Source organism: Amblyraja radiata, chromosome 8, assembly GCF_010909765.2.
Source record: "Amblyraja radiata isolate CabotCenter1 chromosome 8, sAmbRad1.1.pri, whole genome shotgun sequence".
Lineage (NCBI taxonomy): Eukaryota > Metazoa > Chordata > Chondrichthyes > Rajiformes > Rajidae > Amblyraja > Amblyraja radiata.
The window spans coordinates 56,762,083-56,787,203 of NC_045963.1; the positions used below are offsets into that span (position 1 = coordinate 56,762,083).

The following is a 25,121-nucleotide window of genomic DNA, read 5'->3' on the forward strand; positions in this document are numbered from 1 at the left end:
TGGTATTGAGTAAAATAGAAACTAGTATGAATTTGGGTGGCACAGTGGCCCAAAGGTAGAGTTGCTGCCTTACAGCGCCAGAGACCTAGGTTTGATCCTAACTATGGGTGCTGGCTGTACGGAGTTTGTACGTTCTACCTGTGACCACGTGGGTTTATCTCCGGGTGCTCTGATTTCCTCGCACACCAAAGACGTACAGGTCTGTAGGTTAGTCAGCTTCGGTAAGTTGTAAAATTGTCCCCAGTGTATGTAGGTTAGTGTACAGGGTGATCGCTGGTTGGCGCGGACTGGGTGGGCCAAAGGGCCTGTTTCTGCACTGTATCTCCAAAGAAGTAAAGTAAAGGTGTGACCGAGTGAGGCAGGGCAGGCTGTAATGGGTCCTCTCTATCTCCTCAGGGTGTGTGAATACGTCAGTACATTGGAGCACAGTCACTTCAGCGATGGAGGGTCCCAACCGCCCATTACCATCACACAAAGTCAACAGGCCTCTGGCTCAGACACGGCTCACCACTTGAACAGGGACCGGAGCTCTGAGCTGGACACTAACATCGGCAACCCTGTCATTCAATCGTTCACCATCCAGGAGCTGATCAAGGAGAACTACAAGGGGAAGGCGTATGACTGCCGAGGAGGAGGAGTGCTGACGGGGAGCAATGCAGCCAGGGCTGTCTGCACACTCTCCACAATGGCAGACAAGTAAGTGAGCAGCCAAAGTCTGTAGGAAGGAACTGCAGATGCTGGTCTAAATCTAAGATAAACACAAAAATCTGGAGTAACTCAGCAGGACAGGCAGCATCTCTGGAGAGAAGGATGGGTGACGTTTCGGGTCGAGTCTCGACCCGAAACATCACCCATCCCTTCTCTCCAGAGATGCTGCCTGGCCCACTGATTTATTCCAGCTTTTTGTGTCTATCTTCGAGCAACCAAAGTCTGTTGGCTTCATCAATCAGGCAGAGATGGTTCATTGCCCTCCCTGCCATACAAGGAACTGCAACAGGATATGGAAGACCATTTGGGTCGGGAATGACTTGCTTCCCCTCAGGATTACTGAGGTAATTAAGATCAATGTGGGAACCACAGATGCTTCCACTAATGGGGCAGGAGGTTCCTCTTGGGGAGGATGGGTGGGCACTTAGTGTGGGGCTACTTCCACCACTTGGGCACAGCCTTTGTCTACCCTTTATGCATGGCCTTGAGTTTCTCAGTGCCATCCAAATACTCCAAGGGGACAATGCTTGGGAATTATCAGGAATCAATGGGGAAATCTAAAATGTGACTAAATTCAGGTCAGACAGAAATATATCATGGTCATCTATAAACCCAAAGGAGGAGGTTCAGGTTGTACCTAGAAAATAAACAGAACAGCTCCTGCAAGGAACAATGGAGACAAAAAGCACCAGTAATGAAAGAAAGGAAGCTTGGTGAACATATGAAAGTAAATTACATTGTAGAAAATGTTAACCAGATTAGACGAATTACAGTAGCTCCTGCGAAGTAGATTACTAGCATGCGCCTGTTGGGCCAAATGGCCTGCTTGTAAACGCAATGTAATGTGTTGTAACATTGAGAGGAAAGATGTTAAAAAGTAGTTTAATATCTGCTATTTCAGGAATATCAGATATAATCAAGCATTTGTTGGATGGGTAATTCAGGTATTATTATTTATTATTTATTCGACAAAGGCTTTCCCTTTTTGCCGTGGACTAGAATTTACATCACTAGTGCTTCATAGTGAATGCGGATAGAGAGTTTAGGAAGGAGACGTTTGGATATGTCCAATTGGAGAGCTTGTAATGATGGTGAGAGAGAGCTGGAGAAGGAAATTAATGTAGCCCAGGTTGTTGGAAGCTGTGATGCCGCTTGGTTCGGCAAAGGGGAGTGGGTAATTTATATGAGCAATGTTTACAAGGGGTAGAGTGGGATGCAAAGCTTTGGTGTACAGTCAATCTTGTTGGGAGCCGACTGGACATGATGGGTTTTGGTTGGATCAGCCTATGCTGTGGTAGCCCAGTTCGGTACTACTTCCAGGTCAGAATGATTTACTTCCTGTGTGCCTTGTTAACAAAGGTATAATGCCATAATATATCGGTGAAATCAAAGTTGTAGAGAATTACTGATTAAGTCAAAATGAAGAAGGGTTTAATCACAATCTGATTAGGGGAGGTGTAATTCACCTGAATGGAACCAGTAAGAATGTATTCTTACATATTCTTCTCTGTTAATGGTTCCCTGTACTCTCTCCGTCCACAGATTATTTGAAGACGCTGCCGTGAAACTGAATCTAAACGCTCTGGTAGGATTCCTTAATCAGTTGCGGAAAGCATCACAGGCCCAGCTATTTGACTCCGCCACAGAGACTGTGGACTACTCACTAGCTATGCCAGGTAACTCCTGCCAGCTCTTCCAGCTGTTCAGAGCTTCTTGTCTTGAGGCATCTCTGGAGTTGGCTTTAATCCCCAGTGAATGGCAGCAGGATGGTATCTTCCATCATGAACGTAGTCCTTCCAAACGGCATAGAATTACTAATCCGAAAAAGGCGTCCAGCTTGGTGCCTACCATCTTGGTTGTCACTTGAGGGTGGTGCCTAATCATGATAATCAGTCCCTGTCAATGAGTCCCCAACGCCATCAGAGGAAAGCATTGTGGTGAACCTCACAAACGATGGTCCAACCTTCTTGTCCTTTCACATATCCTTACATTATTTATTAGCCAATGTATTGAATTTACATTAGATTGAGGGATTCCAAAACTAGAGGGCAGAGATTTAAGAGGGACCTTAAGAGGGAACTTTTTCACTCCAGGCATAGTCTGTATCTGGAATGAGCTGCCAGAGGAAGCTACAATTAGCTACAATTGCAATTTTCAAAGACATTTGAACATATATGTGGATAGGAATGGTTTAGAGGAATATGGCCAAATGCAGGCAAATGGGACTTAATGCTAATTTGATTGGCATGGACAAGGTGGGCTAAAGAGCCTGTTTCCATGTGGTATAGCCCTATGATTCTATGACTCAAAAGTGACAGCTCTTACCATTTCCCCAGGTAGCCAATTGACATACTTGGTAAGATTTCACATCAATCCATATCATTCTTACAGAGGAAGGCAATTTTGCCATTCTGAATTCCAGGGGAACAATCCCAGCAGTCCCACTTTGCTTTTCCTTACTTCCCTGATCTATTGCAATTTATTTTTCCTCACATTTCCCATCAACTCTCCTTGGATTTTCTTTCCTCCACTAAGGGGCAATTTGCGGTGGGCAATTAACATAGTGCATCTTTGGGAAACCAGAGCACCCGAGGGAAACCCATGCGATCACAAGGAGAAGGTGCAAACTCTACACAAGCAGTGCTGGAGGCCATGACTGAACCTGGGTCTCTGGTGCTGTGTGGCAGTAGCACTACCTGCTTCATTCCCACCCAAAATGCTCCACATTTCATCTCCTCAGACTATTTTATTAACTGTTTTGGAGGGAAGTCCTCTAGGAGCTCCTGTTTTATCCTCGTCTTGAGAACCCCCTCGGTTCACCGGGTCAGAGATCAACCAACAGGAACCGGTTCTTGTCAGCCTTGAGTCGATAGAGTCTGCCTCTCTTTTGCAGGAGGTTCAGCTGTGGCTCAGTGTGCTCCTGCCCTGGAACAAAGCTACATCAGACATGTGTTGACAACCAAATATCACTGTTTAAAGGGAGATATCAGGGTGTCTGAGAGGCCTTCTGGCGAGGAGGTTGTGGGTTTGAGTCCAAGCAGGGGTACAAGCTCCCATGGCATTATCCACCGGAGGCCTCTCTGGCACCCTGATATCTCGCACGTCTGATATAGCTTACAGTGCAGAATTGGGTGTTGCGTTTTCTACCTTACAGTTGTGATTAGACTTTAGGGAAGATTTTATTGTGTGAAATGACTGTGAAAGGTGCTACGTGGTTGCAAGACGCCCTCATGAGTGGTGGCGATCCCCCGGTGGTCTAATCTGTGCCACTGGTTAATGGGCATTTGATCCGCAGGAGAGGCCAGGTCCACCCTTGAGCGACGCAGTGCACTGCACCTCTTCCGACTCGGTGACGTGATGCTGCGGATCGTGCGAAGCAGGTCGCGGCCCCTCTTGCATCTCATGAAGACCTGGAGTGTGGTTGGCCCTCATTTGGCAGAGGTAAGTGTTGAAGTTCTTTCATTGGACTGCGGCTTCACAAGCAAGGTAGGCTGTCACAGTGCACAGTGATCAATACTGCACTTCTGGCAATACTCAGCCGGCCAGGCAGCATCTGAGGACAGGGGAAGAACCAAGCTTACGTTGCAGGTCGATGGCATTTCACCACGTGGACATTTAGAGTGGTGGGTGGGCTGCTGCCAAAATGAGGTGTGTGATCCTGAGTCATAGCAAGCTTATTGAGTGTAATGAGTCTGGGTAAGCAAGCAGGGAATATGGGTATTGGTTTATCATTATCCCATGCACCGAACATGGATTATGTGCTTTCCAATCAAATCATAATATATACATGAGTATAATCGAGCCATACACAAGTACAACAGGTAGTGCAAAGAGAAAAATACCAGTGCGCAGAATAGCTTCAATTGGTTGGTCCAGGACAAATAGTGTCCCGTCACACTATCAACGTATGGCTTGCGACTCAAACCCGTTGATGCTTCTGAAATGCTCATCAGTCGTGGCCTCGAGTGGTACAACTTTAAAGTGCTGATATTTAGTGTAGTATTACAATCAACGTGCTTCTTCCTTGTCTATGTCTGCAAATACTTACTCTTCCCGTTTCTCAGGCTGCCTGCCATAAGGAGCGCCACGTGTCCCAGAAGGCTGTCTCCTTCATCCATGACATCCTGACGGAAGTTCTCATAGACTGGAATGAATTGCCCCATTTCCATTTCAACGAGGCTCTGTTCCGGCCGTTTGAGCACATCATGCAGTTGGAACTGTGTGACGAAGATGTGCAGGATCAGGTAAGATCACCTGTAAAAGAAGCTTCACATTCCCTTTCCTTCCACCACTTGCTGTGATCTAGCTGAGCATCTGGGATCTCAGCTGTCACGTTGCACTTTTCTTGCCACTAGGGAGCGATGCTGCTGGAACAATGCAGCTGCAATGATCAGGGTGTCCCTGTGGAGACCACGCATTCTGGGACTGGCTGCTGAAGATCTGTCCTTGAGGGAGGTATATCTCGAGAGATCTCCAGAGATGCTGCCTGTCCCGCTGAGTTACTCCAGCATCTTGTGTCTATCTTCAGTTTAAACCAGCATCTGCAGTTCTTTCCTACACCTTCCACAGCTGCAGTCGGGTCCTCCAGGAGAAGATTGCCAGGAAGGTTTCTGAAAGGAATAAAACAGCATGACTATGGTCATGAATTCCTGCACTTTGGTGAAATCCTGTAATGCAGTCGAATCCAGGTGCCCCTTCAGCCTGCTCCTGTGGGCTGAGGAAAAGTAGATGAACTCTCCTCAACTATGGAGTTTGGATGACCTCCCTGACTGAGGATTGTGTATCAAAGTTTGAGATGTTGGCGAGATCGGCAGCAACAACCAGGAAGGGTTCTAAGGCCAGGAAGCTGAGTTGGGACCTTCACCTCCATGGGCAAAGCAATTCAGGCATACGCGAGGATGCAGGAGCTCACAGATCTCTGAGAGGACAAAGAGTGTAGCTTTAGTGTTGGCTCTTTAAATAGCACTGTTTTAGGTAATATATTTAGTGAGAGAGGGTTGTTCTGTGAGTGAATGTTTACTTCAGACCAATGGGATTGAAAGTTACGCTGGAGATTGCATTTATGTGTTGTGTAGCTAGGATGTCATTTGGGCATGTTTTACATCGGAAAATGTTTATATACCAATGAAAATCCCACCAAAGAGTCAGGGGCCCTTTTCTTTTTACAGTTGTCAGGAGATGCAAAAACAGAACAGTTAAGTCTATTTTCACCTGTACAAATGTTTCCCGTTGGATTTGTGCAAATATATTTTTCAGCTTTCGCCTCCTCCAGACCCCCTGATTCCTTCCTCCCCAGTGACTCATCACTACTCTCTCAATCTTTTGCAAGTTCTTGCAACTGCCACCTCTTGGCCTCACAGCTAGCTGCGCCCTCGGCAGCCAACCCTTAACATCACATGAACATTATATTCCAGCTGCAGTAATTCTCCTCAGCGATATTCAGGTCAAAACAATTACATTTGTATGAAGGAGGCATATGTGAAGTACATTAAGGGACAATTTAATTAACTATTCATAAAAGAAGTAAAAACATAAATAAACCATAACATTTTGAAAAACGTTAGCAGGTCATGCAACACACGTTGAAAGGGAAACAGTTAATGTTTCAGGTCAAAGATCCCTCATCCAGTAAGCATCAGTCTTCAATCTGAAACATTATCGTTTTCTCTTAACCCAGATATTGCCTTCCAGCTGAGTTATTAAAGCAGTTTCTATTTTTATTTCAGACATCCAATTCTAAAAAATGATAATAAATAAGGAATTATTGTTTCCTCTGTTGGGGCAGGACATGAGCGTATAACTTTAAAATTAGGAGTGGGAGTCTTTCATACACACAACGGAAATGTGAAATTCCTCCCTGACCCAAGAGAGAAACTGAGCTTCAGGGATCAACATTGTTAAAAATCAACTTAAAGATTGCGTAATGATGATTGATACATTTATCTTAGAGAGGGGAAGTGAGTGTCGTGAAACCCAGGTAGGAGTAGATGGAGTGAAGGTATGCACCAACAGGTGGGGGAGGTGGTGTGTGGGTGCTATGATGGTGGCGGGGAAGAGCTTGCCATAAGTCAGTGTGAAGTGGGCGTGCTGCTTTCTGCTGTTTAGGTGATCACGTCGATCGGAGAGTTGGTGGAGGTCTGTTCCCCACAGATCCAGTCAGGCTGGCGGCCGCTCTTCAGTGCGTTGAAGACCGTGCACAGCAACAAGCCGGACGTGAAGGAGTATCTGATTGGTGATTATTCCATGGGTGAGTGAAGTCAAATCCAGCCGTCGGGTTTACTGTCATGTGCACATGTACGGTGAGGTACAGGTATAATCTTGCTTGCAGCAGCTTCACATGCACATAGACTTAATCAACACAAAAAAACTTGTTATCCTTAAATTAGACCTGCCGTGTGACTCCGTGCCCCCTCCCCCCCCCCCCATGCTGCCTTGGGGGACGGGGCCTAATGGGTCCCACTTGGTCTAGTATTCTTTAAAATCCTCCATCCAGAACAATTAAAGCAGAACACAATGTGCTGAAGTAACTCAGCGGTTCACGCAGCATCTGTGGAGGGAAATAAATTATTTTTCTGACCCAAAATGTCATCTATCCATTCCTTCCCTTGATGCCGCCTGACCCGCTGAGTTACTTAAAGCACTTTATTTTGCTAAAGATTCGAGCATCCCTGTGCATCCAGTCAAGGCATAATACTGTTGCATTGGAAAGCATTTTGAGAGTTGCACATCAGGCTTTCAATTATAACATTATCACAGCCTTCCTCATGATAAATCTCTTTGATCTGACAGTGTTAGTCTCACTCTGTGGTGACCATTTCTGGCATTATCTCTCATTCATTTATTAATTTTAAGGCTGCTTTTATGATTATAGGATATATTGCTATGAAAAGACCCTCATTTTTATGTCACTTTTTAAACTGTCAGGATGTCCCAAAATATTTAGCAGCCAATGAAATAGATTTGTGAAGTCCTGCAATTACATTGAAATGTTCAGTGATGTATTCCACCCCTCTCCATCATAACACTGACTCTATTATACAATCCTGTAATTACAGGCCACAGTGACTCCAGCCCATGGTAAAAATGTTGAAAAAAGTAACAGTAACAGCGTTAATGATCTCTTCTGTAGCACCCCTTTGATGGCTTTCGGAAAATCCAAATACTGCATTAGACCATAAGATATTGGAGTAGAAAAAGGGCTTTCAGCCCATCGAGTCTACTCCACAAGTATGATTTGATCTATTTTTCCCTCTCAACCCCATTCTACATTCTCCTGCCCTTCTTAAGCAAGAACTTATCAATCTCCGCTTTAAAAATACCCTTATGTCCTGGCCTCCACAGCTGTCTGGGGCAATGAATTCCACAGATTCACTACTCGCTGGCTAAAGAAATCCCTCATCATCACCATCATATAAGTTTGGTCCTTTTATTCTGAGGCTGTGCCCTCTGGTTTTCGACTCTCCCATTACTGGAAACGTGCTTTCCACGTGCACTCTAATGCCTTTCATTAACTGGTAGGTTTCAATGGGATCCCCCCCTCCCCCCCATCCTTCTAAACTTCAGCGAGTACAGGCCACTAGTTCCTGTGACTCGAGTTCAATCCTAACCTCCAGTGTAAATTGCCCCTAGTGTGTAGGAGAGCTGTAGAGTCTGGGGAAGGCTGATGGCAAAGTGGGGACAATATATTGAGGCTAGTGTCGGATTGGTGTGAATGGAAGTTTGATGCTTAGTGTGGACTCAATGGGACAAAGAGCCTGTTTCCACGGTGCTTGACTTGGGCTGTTGGGGGTTGGTTGATTGATGGTTAACCATGGCTAACTAATGTTGGGTCTTACTTTGTCTCTTGGCAGGGAAGTCCCAGGCTCCAGTCTTCGACGTTTTTGAAGCATTCCTCAATACAGATAACATTCAAGTCTTTGCTAATGCCGCCACCGACTACATAATGTGCCTTATGAAGTTTGTTAAGGGTTTAGGTAAACTTATTTAATATGAGATTAAAATCTTGTTACCGTTAATTGGGTTAAGATGCAGAGCTTCGTGACCAGGCTCGCCCATTGCTCTGTTCGTTCCTGCCACATTGAGGTGTCAGAGCCTTGGGTGCAAGCGCCTTGAGTATTCTAGAAAGGCGCTATATAGAAACATAGAAACATAGAAATTAGGTGCAGGAGTAGGCCATTCGGCCCTTCGAGCCTGCACCGCCATTCAATATAATCATGGCTGATCATCCAACTCAGTATCCCGTACCTGCCTTCTCTCCATACCCTCTGATCCCCTTAGCCACAAGGGCCACATCTAACTCCCTCTTAAATATAGCCAATGAACTGGCCTCGACTACCCTTTGTGGCAGGGAGTTCCAGAGATTCACCACTCTCTGTGTGAAAAAAGTTCTTCTCATCTCGGTTTTAAAGGATTTCCCCCTTATCCTTAAGCTGTGACCCCTTGTCCTGGACTTCCCCAACATCGGGAGCAATCTTCCTGCATCTAGCCTGTCCAACCCCTTAAGAATTTTGTAAGTTTCTATAAGATCCCCTCTCAATCTCCTAAATTCTAGAGAGTATAAACCAAGTCTATCCAGTCTTTCTTCATAAGACAGTCCTGACATCCCAGGAATCAGTCTGGTGAACCTTCTCTGCACTCCCTCTATGGCAATAATGTCCTTCCTCAGATTTGGAGACCAAAACTGTACGCAATACTCCAGGTGTGGTCTCACCAAGACCCTGTACAACTGCAATAGAACCTCCCTGCTCCTATACTCAAATAGTATAGGAGCAGGGTATATAAGGCATGCGGTATATAAATCCCATCCATTATTATTATTATTATAGTTGGCCTCAGATCCTTTCAGCGAAGAATGGCTGGGAGTGCTTGATCCTGACTATCTCCATCTGTGGACCCAGTGAGGATCACAATATCCATTTCACATTCGTAGTTTAGTGTCGGGCATGGTCTCCATCTTCTGCGTGTTGTAGCAGACAGCAGACAGTGATTCACTGCATTAAATACCTCCCGGAGAGAGGTGTGTGTTACCTGAAAAGGAATGATAGGAAACTGCAAAAATGTTCATTCGTCGGACCATAGGAATGGGAGGAAGCCATTCAACTGGTAGATAGATTAAGGAGCACAGTTAGAGAATATGTAAAAGCTGTGAACGTCAGAACTTTGGAAAATGCCCTGCAGGTTTATGAATCAATCTATGTTTTTTTAAATCTGGAATGGGTGGGATGAAATTAATTATAAATGACCTAGACGTAAATGTAGGTGGGTTGGTGAGTAAGTTTACTGACGACAACAAAATAGAAGGAGTTGCAGACAGTGAGGAATACTGTCAGAACATACAGTGCTATATAGACCAGCTGCAAAAATGGGAGGAGAAATGGCAGATGGAGATTAACCCGATCAAGTGTGAGATGATGCACGTTAGGAGGTTGAATGTAAGGTGGGAGTATACAATTATTGGCAAGACCCTTAATAGCATTGCTGTGCAGAGGGAGTCCAAGTTCATAGTTCACCGAAGGTGGAAGCACAAATAGATAGGGTAGTAAAGAAGGCATGCGGTATGCTTGCCTTCATTGCTAGGGGCATTGAATATAAGAGTCGCGGTGGCGCAGCGGTAGAGTTGCTGCCTTACAGCGAATGTAGCCCCAGAGACCTGGGTTCGATCCCGACTATGGGTGCTGTCTGTACGCAGTTTGTACGTTCTCCCCGTGTTCTTCGGATTCCTCCCACACTCCAAAGATGTACAGGTTTGTAGGTTAATTGGCTTGGTAAATGTAAAAATTGTCCCCAGTGGGTGTAGGGTAGTGGTAATATGCAGGGATTGCTGATCAGCGGTGGGTCAAAGGGCCTGTTTCCGTGCTGTATCTCTCTCTGAACTAAACTAAGAGTCAGGAAGTCATGACGCAGCTCTATAGGACTATGGTTAGGCTGCATTTGGAGTGTTGTATGCAATTCTGGCATTATAACAGGAAAGATGTGGAAGCTTTGTGGAGGGTGCAGAGGAGGTTCACCAGAATGCTGCCTGGATTAGAGGCAGAGAGTTTCAGCTCCAGAGAGAGGTTGGATAGACTTGGATTGTTTTCTCTAGAACGACGGAGGTTGAGGGGAGACTTGATAGAAGTATACAAAATTATGAGGGACATAGATAGGGTAGGCACAGAACATTTTTTCTCCGGGTGGAAATGTCCACACTATAGGGCATAGCTATGAGTGGGGAAAAGTTTAATGGAGATGTGCAGGGCCAGTTTTTTATAGAGAGTGGTGGGGGCCTGGAACATACTGCCAGGGGTGGGTGGTGAAGACAGATACGATAGTGTTGTTTAAGAGCCTTTTGGATAGGCACATAGAAGTGCAGGAAATAGAGGGATATGGATCATGCACAGGCAGATGAGATCAGTTTAACTTGACTTCATGTTTAGCACAAACATTGTGGGCCAAAGGGCCTGTTCCTGTGTTGTTCTATGTTCTAATTGCCTCTTTCCCTGCATCAATTTGTGTGATGCAAGAGGATGACCCAAACCTGCCAGTCTCACTGTGTGAGCAAGTTATAGCCTGTGGGAGAAGAGGATGCAGGGACAAAGAATCTGAGGAATCAACTCAACAGTGACTTGCTTTTAGAAAAATTGTGAACTAAAGTTAATTTAATCTTATGTTTGAAGGTGGTGATGATTGTAAAGAGATCGGGAATAGCTTCACAGGACCAGGATCCACTTCCTCTGATTTGTGCCTTCCCGCCCTGGATTACCTCAGGAAGTGTTCACAGGTAATGGGTATTCCTGGACATTCCTGGACGGAGTCATGCCCTTCACAATATGTTTCTTGCTTAATTCATCATTGAAATAACTGCCCTGAAATTCTCTGCCTTCATTGTACACGGAATTTCTTGCAATGAGGCCAGGTATGCAACAAGCAGGAAGAGGAGTGGGGCCAGGGAGTTTCTGAGCCTGTTCTCACACTTAGGACCCAATGGATGGCCAGAAAATAAACCTTCAAATGGCTCACGCTCTCATGGTCCGCAGTCTTCTCTCTCATTCTCAATGCCAAGCCTACACTTCAGACTTCTCCCCGTAACCTTGGACACCCTTCCTAATCAAGAACCTATCAATCTCTCTCTTAGAAAATACCCAATGTCTTGACCTCCACAGCCATCGTTGGCAATGAATTCCACAGAATTTATCTTGGTAATAATGTTACTGACAAGATAAATTAAAAGCTGTGTGGTATTAAATAGGATCAAGGGACCATTGAACACTATAATTTTGTTCCATCATTCAAGGGTTTTCAACACCAACTCCATTTACTTGCCTTCATACCCTTTCCTACCTAATCCCATGTTGCCAATGGAACACTGCAGACCACCTCTTGGACTACCATGGACTTGTTTTCTGAATTTGCACCAATGTCTTGCTTTCTTTTTGAACAGTCTCCTTTCTTTTTACTGTCTTGCAGACATTTATGTGTAATTTATGTATAACTTACGTTTGTGTGTGTGTTGTATGTGTCTATGCGCCTGTGATGCTGCTGCAAGTAAGATTTTCATTGCATTTGACAATAAATTCAACGATTTTATTTTCTCTTACTACCTGACGTACAGGTATTGAGTACAGTATGATGGCAGTTATGTTGCTTTTGCTTCTAGATGTCATGGCTTTAGTTTAACGCTACATCCGAAAGTCGGCATAGCCAGCAGCTCGCACTCCCTGGAGTAGATGTTTGTGCTTGTATCTCTGGACTGGGACTTTGTAACCCTGAGCTCTGACTTAGTGACTCGACAATACAGATTCAAACCCCATCTTAAAAGGCGGGGAAATTTAGCTAACGGCAATCTGGAACTAACAATCCTCAATAAAACTAGTGGATTGTCATAAAAAAGAACATTTGTTTCACTAATTTCCTTTGGGGAGGAAATCAACCTCTAAGCCTGTCTGCTGTTTATCTGATCCCAGGTTCACAGCAGCCTGGGTGGCCTTTAATTGTCTTCTGAGTTGGCTTGGAAATCTGCTCATTTCAGGGTAAGCTAGAGATGGGAATAAATGCTTGCCTGGCTGCAGCAACCCACATCAGTGAAAGGATGAGGAAAATCCAATTAAAATCTAACTACTGTAGTCATGGAAGGTTTTGGTTGATCATTGACTGACACCTGGTTGCTGGTGTTTTTGTTTACTCTGCTCAGTTGCTTGCCAAGATCTACAAGATGCCTTCGAAACCCATTTTCCACGGGGCTCAGTTCATCAGCTTGCCCTTCAAAGGTCTGGAGCGGTCAATGAGCAGCGAGGATGGGATCGAGGGTGCCCTCAACGAGTTTGATGACGACACAGGTGGGAAGCACTACTTTTGTTTCAACGGTGCTTATTATTTGAAAAGGTGGCAGCTCACCAAAATGGTTCTGGTTGATGAGTCAAATAGAATGAAAACAGTTTCCTTGGCCCATTGAATCCACACCAGCCATCAAGCACCCGTTTACACTAGAGTCAGAGAGCTATACAGCATAGAAACAGACACTTCAGCCCAACTCGCCTATGCCAACCAAGTTGCCTAATCTAGCTAGTCCCACTTGCCTGGCCAATATCCTTCCAAATCTTTCCCCTCCATGTAACTATCTAATTATCTTTTAAATGTTGTAATTGTGCCCACCTCTACTCTGGCAGTTTGTTCCACATAACCACTATCTTTGAGAAAAAGTTGGACCACAGGTCCTCTTTAAATCTCCCCACCAACTCCCCATCAGTTTTAGACTCCCCTACCCTGGGGAAGAAACTGTGACAATTCACTTCATGCATGCCCCTCATGATTTTGGAAACCTCTACAAGGTCACCGGTCAGCCTGGTACTCTCCTGGACCCACCCTATCCATTCTATTCTTATAACTCAAACTGCAGACCTGATAACATCCTCATAAATCTTTTTTGCACCCTTTCCAATGCAATAACATCCTTCGTATAGCACAATGACAAAAACTGTAGACAGTACTTCAAATGTGGCCTTATCAACATTTTGTAAAGCTGCACCCTAATCACATATTATTTCCCCATATTCCCAAATCGTCCCCAGTTTCCACCACTCAGGCCAATTAATCTACCAATGTGCAGGTTGGGTAAAGACAAACCGCATATCTTTAGGAGGTGGGAGTAAAGTGGACCAACTGAAGGAAAGATACATGGTCATAGAGATAGTTTCAAGTCCACACAGACAACATCGGAGGTCAGGATTGAACTCGGGTCATTAAGCTGTGAGGCAGCAGCTCTACTGGCTGTGCCCCTGTGCTGACCCTGTTGTTGTTGGTTTATTATTGTCAGGTATGCTATCCAAGCAAATCATACCATACATCATTACATCAGGTAATGCAATAGAGAATATAAGCAGTGCAGAATATATTGTTACAGCTACAGAGAAGCTGCAGATTTTTTTTAAAGTGCAAGGATTGCAACAGGGTTAACGATCGAGAATTCATCCCTAGCATATGAGAGGTCCATTCAAGAGTCTGATAACAGCAGGGAAGAAGCTCTTCTCCAATCTGGTGGTATGTGCTTTCATGCTACTGACACAAGGAAGTATCTATAATATGTGCCCTTTCAAAGAACTGCTTTAGTGCATTATATTGATACAACAGTAAACTTTGGCTGAAGGTTACCTAAAAAGATAGTACACTGTACCACTTCGCTCTTCATTGTATGAAGAGTCATTTAAATAGACTAGGTAGACCATGCTCCATCCAATTTAGAAGACAGAGAGTTAATATGCAAGTACTCTTACAGTGTTTGACAGGGTAGATGGAGGGATCGTGTTTTCCCTACTTGGGCTGCTTTGAGCCGGAGGTCAAAAGAAAACAAAAAGATGAGAAGATATTTCTTTACCCAGTAAGTGATATATCTTTTGAATTCTTGACCTATAAAAGGCTGTGAAGGTTCAGTAGCTGATTATTTTCGAGGCACGAATCAATAGGTTTTTAGATGTTAAGGGAATCAAGGGCTATGTAGTGGTGCAGGAAATTGGTGCTGAGATACCAGGTCAGTTGCAATCCTATTGAATGGGGTAGCAGATTATACAGGGCTGTACATAGTAATATAGTCCTTATTCTATTTCTTATGGTCCCTAGAAACAATTGGGTGTACTGATAACAGAGGATGCCTCTAAGGTGGGTTTTAGAAAATCTCATAGGAATGCCAGTGCCCTTCAGTATTTTATTGCAAAGTTTCCCCTTTTCCAGTACTTATCCAGTTTTCTTGTAGAATTATCTAATCATATAGCAGACACAGGCCCTTTGGCCCAACTTCTCCATGCCGACCAAGTTCCCTACGAGCTAGTCCAATTTTCCTGCATTGGGTTCAAATCCATCTAAACTATTCTTATCCATGTACCTCTCCAGATGTGTAGGAAGGAACTGCAGATGCTGATTTATACCGAAGATACACACAAAATGCTGGAGTAATGTCTGAAGAAGGGTCTCCCTTTCCTTCTATCCAGAGATGCTGCCTGTCCCGTTGAGCATTTTGTGTCTATCTTTGGTTTAAACCAGCATCTGCAGTTCAAATGTCTGTTAAATGTTCTTATTGTGTTGCCTCAACCAATTCCCTTGGCAGCTTATTCCATGTACCCATCACACTCTGTATGAAACTTAAAGCTGAATCCACTCCCACCACCTTTCAGGCAGTCAGTTCCTGATCATAGCAGCCCATTGTGAAGCCTCTACAATAAAAGCTGAGTTCGCCCTGTTGTACTGGTTGATATTTGTCTCTCAGCATTAATATTTTGGTTGTTGTCACTGTGCTGTTAGTGTGAGCTTGCCGAATGCAAATTGATTGCTGCATTTCCAACATTATAACACTAACTGTACTTCAGAAATAATCAACTGCCTGTGAATGATATGAGATACGGAACATCCTGAATTCATGAAAGATGCTTGTTATTATTTCTTAAACAAGTCAAGAGCATCCCTGGCAAGGACAGCATTATGCTCATTCTCAGTTGTCTTGCAAAGGCCCTTGAAACACTGCAGTCCTTCTGGTGAGTTGCTCATTCAAATCTGTTGGATGGGGAATTCCAGGATTTAGACCAAGTGACAATGTGGGAACATTGATATATTTCAAAGTCAGGATGGTGTGCAATGTGGAGGATAACCTCCAGGCAGTAGTGCTCCAATGCACCTGCTTCCCTTGGTTTTCTTGGTGGGAGAGGTTGCAGGTTTGGAAGTCGCTGGGGTGAGTAATGACAGTGCATTGTGTAGATGGTGCAGTTTACAGTGGTTAATGAGATGCCACTCACATGAAGGCACAAGGGACTGCAGTTCATGGAGTCTGGTGCAAATAAATGAGAGCTGCTGGAGAAACTCAGCAGGTCAGCCAGCACCTGTGGCAGTAAACGGACAGTTGCTATTTCTGATTGAGACACTTCATCAAATGACTCAAATGCAGGTGAAGGATCTTGACTTGAAACACTCACTGCCCTCCATAAAAGCTGCCTGATACACTGAGTTCCTCCAGTACCTCTCCCTATTTTGCCTCTCGTGGCTGTTTTGTCTTGAGTATTATTGAGCTACTAAAGTGTTATTGGAGCTGAATCTATCAAGGCAACTCATATACATTGTAGGCTATGGAATAGCTTTCATATATCAAAAGGTGAGTCGCTTACCGCAAGGCACTGAGCCTTTGGTCAACTCTTGTAGCTAGTTCTAGTTTGTTTAGTCCAGTTGAGTTTCTGAAATGAGGAACATAATGATGCTAATGCAATTGAAGGCTACAATATTTTAAATGCTTTCTATTTATTGTAAAGTGTATTTCATTATACTATTTATTGCCCCATTACCCTCAATAATTTAATTAAGCATAATGGTTGGCACCAATATGATGGGCCAAAGAGTTTACTGCACTGTTCTATATTTTATGAAACAGTGAAAATTACCTAATGTTGTAAGTGTGACACTCATAAAGGTGGTAATTTAATGAACAGTTGGTCAACAAAAATCAAGAATTCAATGGATTGAAGGCTTTCCAATATTCAGTGTTTCATGGTTGAATCTCTATTCCTGAGGTGTGTGATGTGACTGGTGTGAAGCTGCTTCTCCCAATGACTGTAACCACTCGTGTTCTCTTCAGGATTGATTCAAGTCTGGATCCTGCTGCTGGAACAGCTCACCACTACAATCTCCAATTGCCCCCGGCAACATCAGGCCCCAACCTTGGACCTCCTGTTCGAGTTGCTGCGAGAGATCACCAAAGTACCAGGTAATGGCAAGTGTGCCTTCCCCTCTCCCTCCAAGCACCCGACTCTCATTCCCACCACTTGCCCACTCCATCCCTTCCCCTCCCTTCACCTGCACTCGTCACCCCATCTTCCCCCTCGCCCTCTACTTGGATCCTGGGTAACGCATCCGCCAGAATATGTCCTTTGATGCACTTGCACAGAAGGGTAGCAAATTAATTTGCAATGGCTTGATGGCTCGGTGTATCTAGGATTCTAGAACATTTTTGAAGCAAAGGGATGATTTAGAGAAGATTATGTACTGGGAATTTGATTGTATTGTTTTCCTCAGCATTCTGCAAAGAAATATGAATATTTTTCTCACTGTACTGAAATGCTTCCCCTTATAAAATTTAACAGGGCACCTTGTCATGAGCTAGACCAAGTAATTCCGGGAGCGACCATTGTTGGGTACTCCAGAGAGAGAACGTGTAATTTACAGTGCAGGATTGGGATTCCTGTGAGGCAAGCCTTTAATTTAAATTTTAGCCCCAAAGGCAGGCTCCATCTCCAAACCTCCCACCGCGTCCGACAACCCATAGCCATCACAGAAACCACCTGGTATTCTGCTGGTTGCCTGAACCCTTACTCCATTCCACCTACTACCCTTCCCTCCAGTTTTACAATTTACTAATCCTCTTCCTTTATCATTCGGGGGTTTTCATTTTACCTCTATCCTTTGTTACTATCTCCACCCCACCTGCCATTCACCCCTCTTCACCTGAATCCACCTATCTGGGATGTGTTCAGGAGAGCTACTGTGGTTCAGTTGTACCTCCATTTTGGAAACTTTGAATTCCATTTTACAACATTTTCCATTTTACAGTTTTCTGTGTCACGTCAAACTTTCTTAGGCACTAGGCTTAGGTGTGTTATTAAACCTTACTCCAGTTATAAAATGAATGAGGAATTTGTTCTTTCTCTACACCTTTATAGGATCTGGATTTGGGATTTTTGCTGTAACCCATCTCCTCCTCCCAGTCATGTCTTTGTGGCTTCAGCGTAACCATGGTGATCAGTCCTATTGGGAGATGGCAGCTGCCAATTTCAAGCATGCGATTGGTCTGTCCTCAGAACTGGTGATGGAGCATATTCACAGCTTCATCCAATCAGGTAGGAGTTTGCTTCCATGTGGAAAAAACCTTATTCCATTACTGAAATTTGAATGTGGGGATCATAAGACCACTAATGACTAGTTGTCAGTTATCATGCCAATGATGTGCTTCTCAATAAATTTACTACTTAGTGCAAGAAGTTGCAGATGAAGCTCAATGGGCATATGTCAGAGCCCAATTCTAATACTAGCATATCCCTGTGCCTGATAAGTGTATGTGGACAATAGTTGCGGGCAGGATTATATTCAACAGGAAGCTGCTGCACTCTTGTCCTAGATTAGAAAGTCACAGGGTCATGTTTCACTCCAAAGAATTGAGAGCTGGGCTGACACTGTGGCACAGTTAGTGTCTCACAGCTCCAGCGACCCAGGTTCAATACTGACCTCTGATAGTTTCTTTTGAGGTTTGCATGTTCTTTCTGTGACCTCAGGTTTTCTTCGGATGCTCCGTTTTCTCCCACATCCCAACGATGTGTGGGTTGCAAGGTTAATTGACCGTTGACCCTATCGCATTGTACATTGCCCTCAGTGTGTAGGTGAGTGGTAGAATCTGGCAGGAGTTGATGGGAATGTTGAGGAAACCAAATCGTATTAGTTTAAATGGATATTGACTTCATTTGCTGGTGAGATATTGAAAAGAGGTCCCTCTCATATGGAGTTCAAAGACAGGTAGGAAGTGTTGCTCACTATTTCCCTGGCCAATATTTACACCACAGCCAACCTTCCCAAATTAGCTTATCATCTTCTGCAGAACCTTTGTGCAAGTTTGCTGTGCATAAAATGACTGTCAAATCTTATGCATGATAACATTTTAAAAGCATTTCACTCCTGGTAATGTGCATTAGGACATTTGAAAGTTATATTTAAATGCAAGTGTTCCTTTCTATAATTGGAAGGACTGATAATGGGGAACTGTGCTATTAATTTCCTGGTTATCATCTGTCAGCCCCTTAGAATTGGTCGCATTGTTCCTGACCTTAGCAATGGTCAGTACAGGCCATGGGTGGTGTAAAGGTTATGTTTCATTGTCAGTTATCTTCCTGTTTTCCTTGTGCAGACATTGGCTACGAAAACAGCATTAACATGATGTTGAAAGACCTGCTCAAGCTGCTCGTGTCCTGTGTTGCAGAACCCACTGAAACCATCTCCCGGGTGGGCTGCTCCTGCATCAGGTAGGCCAGCCTGATATTCCCAAAATGCAGATGTTTTCTGGCCAGGAGTCATCCCAGCCAGTTCACAACTCTCTCTGCAGCTTTGGAATTCTACACCCCAGAGGGCTGGGGATAGGATCATTGGTTATAGAGTTATATAGCATGGAAACCATGCCATTCAACCCATCACACCCACTGACCAGTGGGTAGTTATCCATATTAACCCCATCTCGCAGCACCTGGTCCATAGTCTTCCATACCCAGGTGATTCAAGTGCTCGTCTAGACACTCCATAAATGCTGTCAGTGACGGCTTCCACCACTTCTCTCTGACAGTGCCTTTCAGGTAATCTCCACTGACAAAGGAACTCCATGTTCTAGGCACCTATCACGCTTTGTGTAAAACAAAATTTTCCCTACACATCGAATTTAAACTTTATACCCTCTGACTTTAAAGTTACGCCCCCCAGTCTTTGACATTTTAACCCAGAGAACAGGGCTGTGACCCTAGATTTTTGATAAATTTACTCATGGTTTCTGAGAGTGGATAGAATCCGGTCGATTCTGGCCATCTATCCGATCTAAGCCTCTCATAATTTTATAAACTTCGATCAAGTCTCTCCTCAGCCTCCATTGCTCAAGAGAAAACAATCCAAGTTTATCTAACCTCACCTATTGCTAATACTATCTAATCCACACAGAATCCTGGTAAAATGTCTGCAAATTCTCTAAATCCTCCACAACCTTGCTGTAATGGGGCAACCAGAACTGCATAGTACTCCAAATACAGCCTAATCAATATTTTATTAAGCTGTAGCATTGTTTACTATGTGTTGCAATGGGAGTCTAGGAAAGTTGGCACATTTGGAACAAAGTTGTGAGGTGCATTGGTTCCAATGCCACCACAGGGCAGCAGTGTGCATCTGATAGAGCTGCTGACTCAAAGCCAGAGATTGGGGTTGGATACTGACATTGGGTGCTGTCTGAGTGAAGTCTGCTTGTTCTCCCTGTGACCATGTGGGTTTCCTCCAGGTGCTCCTACGCCACAAAGACATGCAAGATTGTAGGTTAATTGGCATCTGTAAATTGTAAAGTGTGTAGGGAGTATATACAAAAGTGGGATAACATGGAACTCGTGTGAATGAGTGATCACATGGTTGATGTGGACTTGGTGGGCTGAAGTTCCTGTTTCCATGTGGTACCTTTCAATCAGTTCAATCAATCAAAACATTTATGGAAAAAATAGCGAATTTTGGATGTAGCATACACAGGCTTGAACCTGAGTTTGAATTCCCCCCTCACCAGCACCTGGAATGCTTCAAATCAGTTTGTTAGATACATTGAACGGCTGATATCAGTAATGCTGTTATAAAAATACCCATCCCTGAAAGAGATTAATTTATCTGGTCTATTTGTAACTCCAGACATAGCATTATGGTTGACTTTTAAAATTGCCCTTTAAATGGTCTCTAAAGCCCCTCAGTATTAGGAACGGGAATTAAATATTGGCCTCACAAGAGATGACATCAAACAAGAGTATGAAAATGCTGGCCAGTCACAGTGGCACAGCTTGTAGAGTAGTTGCCTCAAAGAGCTAACAGGGTTAAGCTTAAAGAGCTAAGGGTTAAATCAGTCTGAAGAAGGGTCTCGACCCGAAACGTCACCTATTCCTTTGCTCCACAGATGCTGCCTCACCCGCTGACTTTCTCCAGCATTTTTGTCTACCTAGGGTTAAATCCTGATCTTTGGTGCGGTCTGTGTGGCGTGCGTAATTGGCCACTGTAGGTTATTGTAGGTGGGTGAATAGTAGAACCGAACACGGGGGCGGAAGAATTTTTATAAAATGATTTGTATGAATTGGTGTTTGATGGTCAGTGCAGATTTACTGGGTTGAAGGGCATACTTAAATGAGGTATGACTTTATGACCTAGGTATAAAATGGTTTAATAGACACGCTATTAACATGCATCATAACCAATGTATTTTTTTGTGATCCTACAAGCAAGTATGGTGCTGGCACCTTTAAAAAGTTCAACATTATTTTGATTTTTGGCCATGTGACACATACATTTATTAACCATGCAGACTCTAACCTTTTTATGTACTGGTCATAACTATTGCCAAATCTCTCAAATTATCAATAATTATTATTCCAACTAAACTGCGACACATATATATGTGACTTTCAGCTTCCATGTTTTGAAGTCTTCCTCGACCTTTGTTGGTGGTTCTCTTTCAGGTACGTCCTGGTTACAGCTGGACCCGTATTCACTGATGAAATGTGGAGGCTGGCCTGCTGTGCCCTTCAAGATGCCTTCACGGTCACGCTGGAGCCGGTGAAGGTAATACTGTGCTTCAAGGTGCGTTTAGGGATTAAGTGACTGATGAGATAAACAATGATGACGACATCCATTAGGTGTTGTGATACACCAGAATTTCAAAGGAGAAGGGGTGGCCAGAGAACCAGATAATTTATTTTTGCTAACCTTTGTTGGGGAATCCAGAACCCGAGGGCAGAGTCTCAATACTGGAGCAAGAACTTTCAATATGCACAGAGGGGAATTCCCCAATGAAAATTACTACCCCCCACCCGTACACTAACTCTCACGCCCCCCCCCCCCCCCCCTATCTGAACTCCCACCATCCCCCTCATCTCAACCTCCGTCCACTCCCCTGCTGCCCTTAGACCCTATTCCCTACCCTTGTCATGTTTTCACCATTCCCCCATGACCTCCCCTTTCCGATACTGAATGGACTGTCCTCAACAGAGGCCTCACTTTTGTTCTCGTCCGCCCCCACCTCAATGCGTCCAGGTCTGCCATGACATAGTGCTTTTCTTCTGTCACCTCCACCCATTGTTTATGGGGAAATAGTCATCACCACCCAGTGATGACCGCTTCTCCCGTCTCCACCGTTCCTTCTCCTCTTGCTCTCCCCAGGACGGCCTTCTACCTTCTTTAGACCTTTGGCCTGAAGAAGGGTCTAGACCTGAAAGCGTTGAGTTACTCCAGCATTTTGTGTCTATCTTCCATATTACAGTTTCTGAGACTAAAACAAAGTAAGATTAAAAGTGGGGATTTAAGAGATTCAAGTCAATGAGGAATAAAATTAAATTAAAATCTTTTGAAGATCAGACAAGATAAATGACACTAAGATGGACAGGAAGATGAAAAGATTTCTAGGACTATAGAAAGTTTAATGTAATCTTCTTCCCCATCTCTAAATCTCTTGTCCCTCTACCACATCACATAGAAATCTCAGTCAAATAAAACTTAACAGAGTTTTAGAAAATATTAAGCAGGAAGAATCCGCAGAGTTTAGTTGATAGCAGTGACTGGAGAATGACAAATTTTCCACAGATTCTACATAATCAAATGAAAATCTCACTGTCATCTGCCCATGTTACACATTTCGTTCAGATTTGGTTGCACAGCTTGCAGCATATGGTGAAACTTTCCAAGGTGCTTCACAGGATTGTGTAAAGAAAACTTAAATTATTAGAGTTATAAAACAAGTCATTGAAAGCTTGGCAGAGAGGCTTGATTTTCAAAGGTATTTTATTGTCATGTACCAATTTAGGTACCATGATATGCAAATTACCCTACAGCCATACTTAAAAAAAGCAACAAAACACACAACTACATAAAAGTTAACATAAACATCCACCGCAGCGGATTCCCCACATTCCTCACTGTGATGGAAGGCAAAAAAAGTCCAAACATCTTCCTCTTTATTCTCCCGCGGTCGGGGCAGTTGAACCATCCGCCGGGGCGATCGAAGCTCCCGCAGCCAGCGGTCAAAGCCCCCACATCGGGGCGATCGAAGCTCCCGCATTGGGGCGGTCAAAGCTCCCACGGCTTGGAGCTCCCGAAGTCGGTCTCCAACCAAGGAACGCGAGCTCCATGATGTTAAGTCCGCAGGCTCCCGCGGGGAGCTCTGAAGTCAGTCTCCAGCAGAGGCTGTCAATTCCTCGATGTTAGGCTGCAGTGTGGATGGAGATACGATATGGAAAATAATCGCATCTCCGTCGAGGTAAGAGATTCAAAATGTTTCCCCCACCCCCCCCCCCCCCACATAAAATAAGCTAAAGAACTTGCACTTATGTGCAATGTGACAAATAAACCGTATTGTATTGATATCCGTATTGTAGAACACTAAAAACATACATTTAACACATGCTATTAAAACAACAAAGAAGTAAGGGACAGACCGTTGGCGAGGCAGCCATTGCTGTGCTGACGCCAACCGGTGGATAGTTTTGAAATAAAGATTAGAAAACATTACCTTTAATGGGAGGTTGGACAAACATGGATTTTTTTTCCTTGGTTGTCAGAAGCTAAGGAACTGGATAGAAGCTTGATAGAAGTGTATGAAATTATGAAGCATAAATAGGGTAGATAGTTAAGAGTCCTTTAACCATGATGGAAACTTCAAATACTTAGCTTTAAAGTGAAAGGGGAAAAATCTATGGAGATTTACAAAGCAATTATTTTACAAGAGTGATAGGTGCCTGGAGCATGTTGAAAGAGGAGGTAGTGGAAGCAAATACCATAGCAATATTTAAGAGGTATTTAGACAGGTGTATGAGCTGGCAGGGAAGGGAGGGATCATAAGGAAAGCCCCCCAAACCTTGACTTCCTCAGAAGTCAATCTTCCTTGAGGAGATTTGGCATGTTGCTGAATACACTGTTGAACTTCTGGAGGTGAGACCAAAGGAGACTGCAGAAAGTGGTAGACATTGCCTGATCCATCACGGGTAATGCCTTCTCCACCATCTAAGGGATCTACAGGATCTCAAGAAGGTAGTTGACAACATCAAAGTCCAACGCCACCCTGGCCCCGCTCTCTTCACGCTGCTACCATCAGGGAGAAGCCCGAGAACCATTATCTCTAAGTTTAAGAACAGCTTCTTCCCAATAACCATCAAGTTGTTGACCTGCCTCAGCACCGAAGCACTACGGAATTTGCACCACTGTGGTTGCTCTATGTACATTGAGTTTTTGCAGGGTCTGGTTTACTTAGAATAACTGGTCATTTATTGTAGACTTATTTCTGCTGTTGTTGTGTGTAATGTGCCTGTAAACTTGCAGCAGGTAAGATTTTCATTGTTCCGGTTCATTTCAGGTACACGTGAGGTAAACGCTCTTGACATAGACCATGTAAGGCGAATAGGATTAGTTTAAATTAGCATTAGAGTCAGCACATTGAGGGCTGAAGACCCCGTTCTTGTGTTATACTGTGCTATATTCTAAGGAAGTCTCCAAACTAAAGCAGCCAGCCCTGTTCAAGGTGCTGCGTTACGCATAGCGTGCACCACACCCCTCATTATCTGGTATCATTGAGTTTGTTCTTGCTTTCCAGAACCTGCTGGCTTGTTTCCAGAGTGGCTCAGAGAGCTTCAGTGGAGACGCTTGTGAAGTGAAGGTAGCAGCACCCTCACATTCTGCCAGCGCAGAGGCAGAATACTGGAGAATCCGGGCCATGGCACAACAGGTAAGATCTTTGGAATCACGTCTATCAAGGAAACAGATGGGATGGAAAGTGGGTTGGTAAAGCCCTACTTCAGCAGAAGAATATTCCACAAGGTCAGGAACGTATAAGGTTATTCAGTCCCTTAACTCAATTCTAATCTGAGGAAGGACATTCTTGCCATAGAGGGAGTACAGAGAAGGTTCACCAGACTGATTCCTGGGATGTCAGGACTTTCATATGAAGAAAGACTGGATAGACTCGGCTTGTACTCGCTCGAATTTAGAAGATTGAGGGGGGATCTTATAGAAACTTACAAAATTCTTAAGGGGTTGGACAGGCTAGATGCAGGAAGATTGTTCCTGATGTTGGGGAAGTCCAGAACAAGGGGTCACAGTTTAAGGATAAAGGGGAAATCTTTTAGGACTGAGATGAAAAAAACATTTTT

General features: G+C 44.0%; 1 protein-coding gene across 2 annotated transcripts in view; it reads left to right on the forward strand.

Annotated features, from left to right (window-relative positions):
• The window catches only part of arfgef3 (ARFGEF family member 3), an 83,235-nt gene that overhangs the window by 49,032 nt on the left and 9,082 nt on the right, over positions 1-25,121 (forward strand). For both annotated transcript variants that reach the window (XM_033025969.1, XM_033025970.1), the window contains exons 19-31: positions 397-696; positions 2,251-2,384; positions 4,004-4,149; positions 4,773-4,952; positions 6,814-6,955; positions 8,559-8,681; positions 11,364-11,467; positions 12,878-13,022; positions 16,796-16,924; positions 17,877-18,053; positions 19,112-19,226; positions 21,444-21,546; positions 24,566-24,697. In XM_033025969.1, coding sequence (XP_032881860.1) covers positions 397-696; positions 2,251-2,384; positions 4,004-4,149; positions 4,773-4,952; positions 6,814-6,955; positions 8,559-8,681; positions 11,364-11,467; positions 12,878-13,022; positions 16,796-16,924; positions 17,877-18,053; positions 19,112-19,226; positions 21,444-21,546; positions 24,566-24,697 — 1,930 coding nt within the window. The remainder of the gene's footprint in view (positions 1-396; positions 697-2,250; positions 2,385-4,003; positions 4,150-4,772; positions 4,953-6,813; positions 6,956-8,558; positions 8,682-11,363; positions 11,468-12,877; positions 13,023-16,795; positions 16,925-17,876; positions 18,054-19,111; positions 19,227-21,443; positions 21,547-24,565; positions 24,698-25,121) is intronic.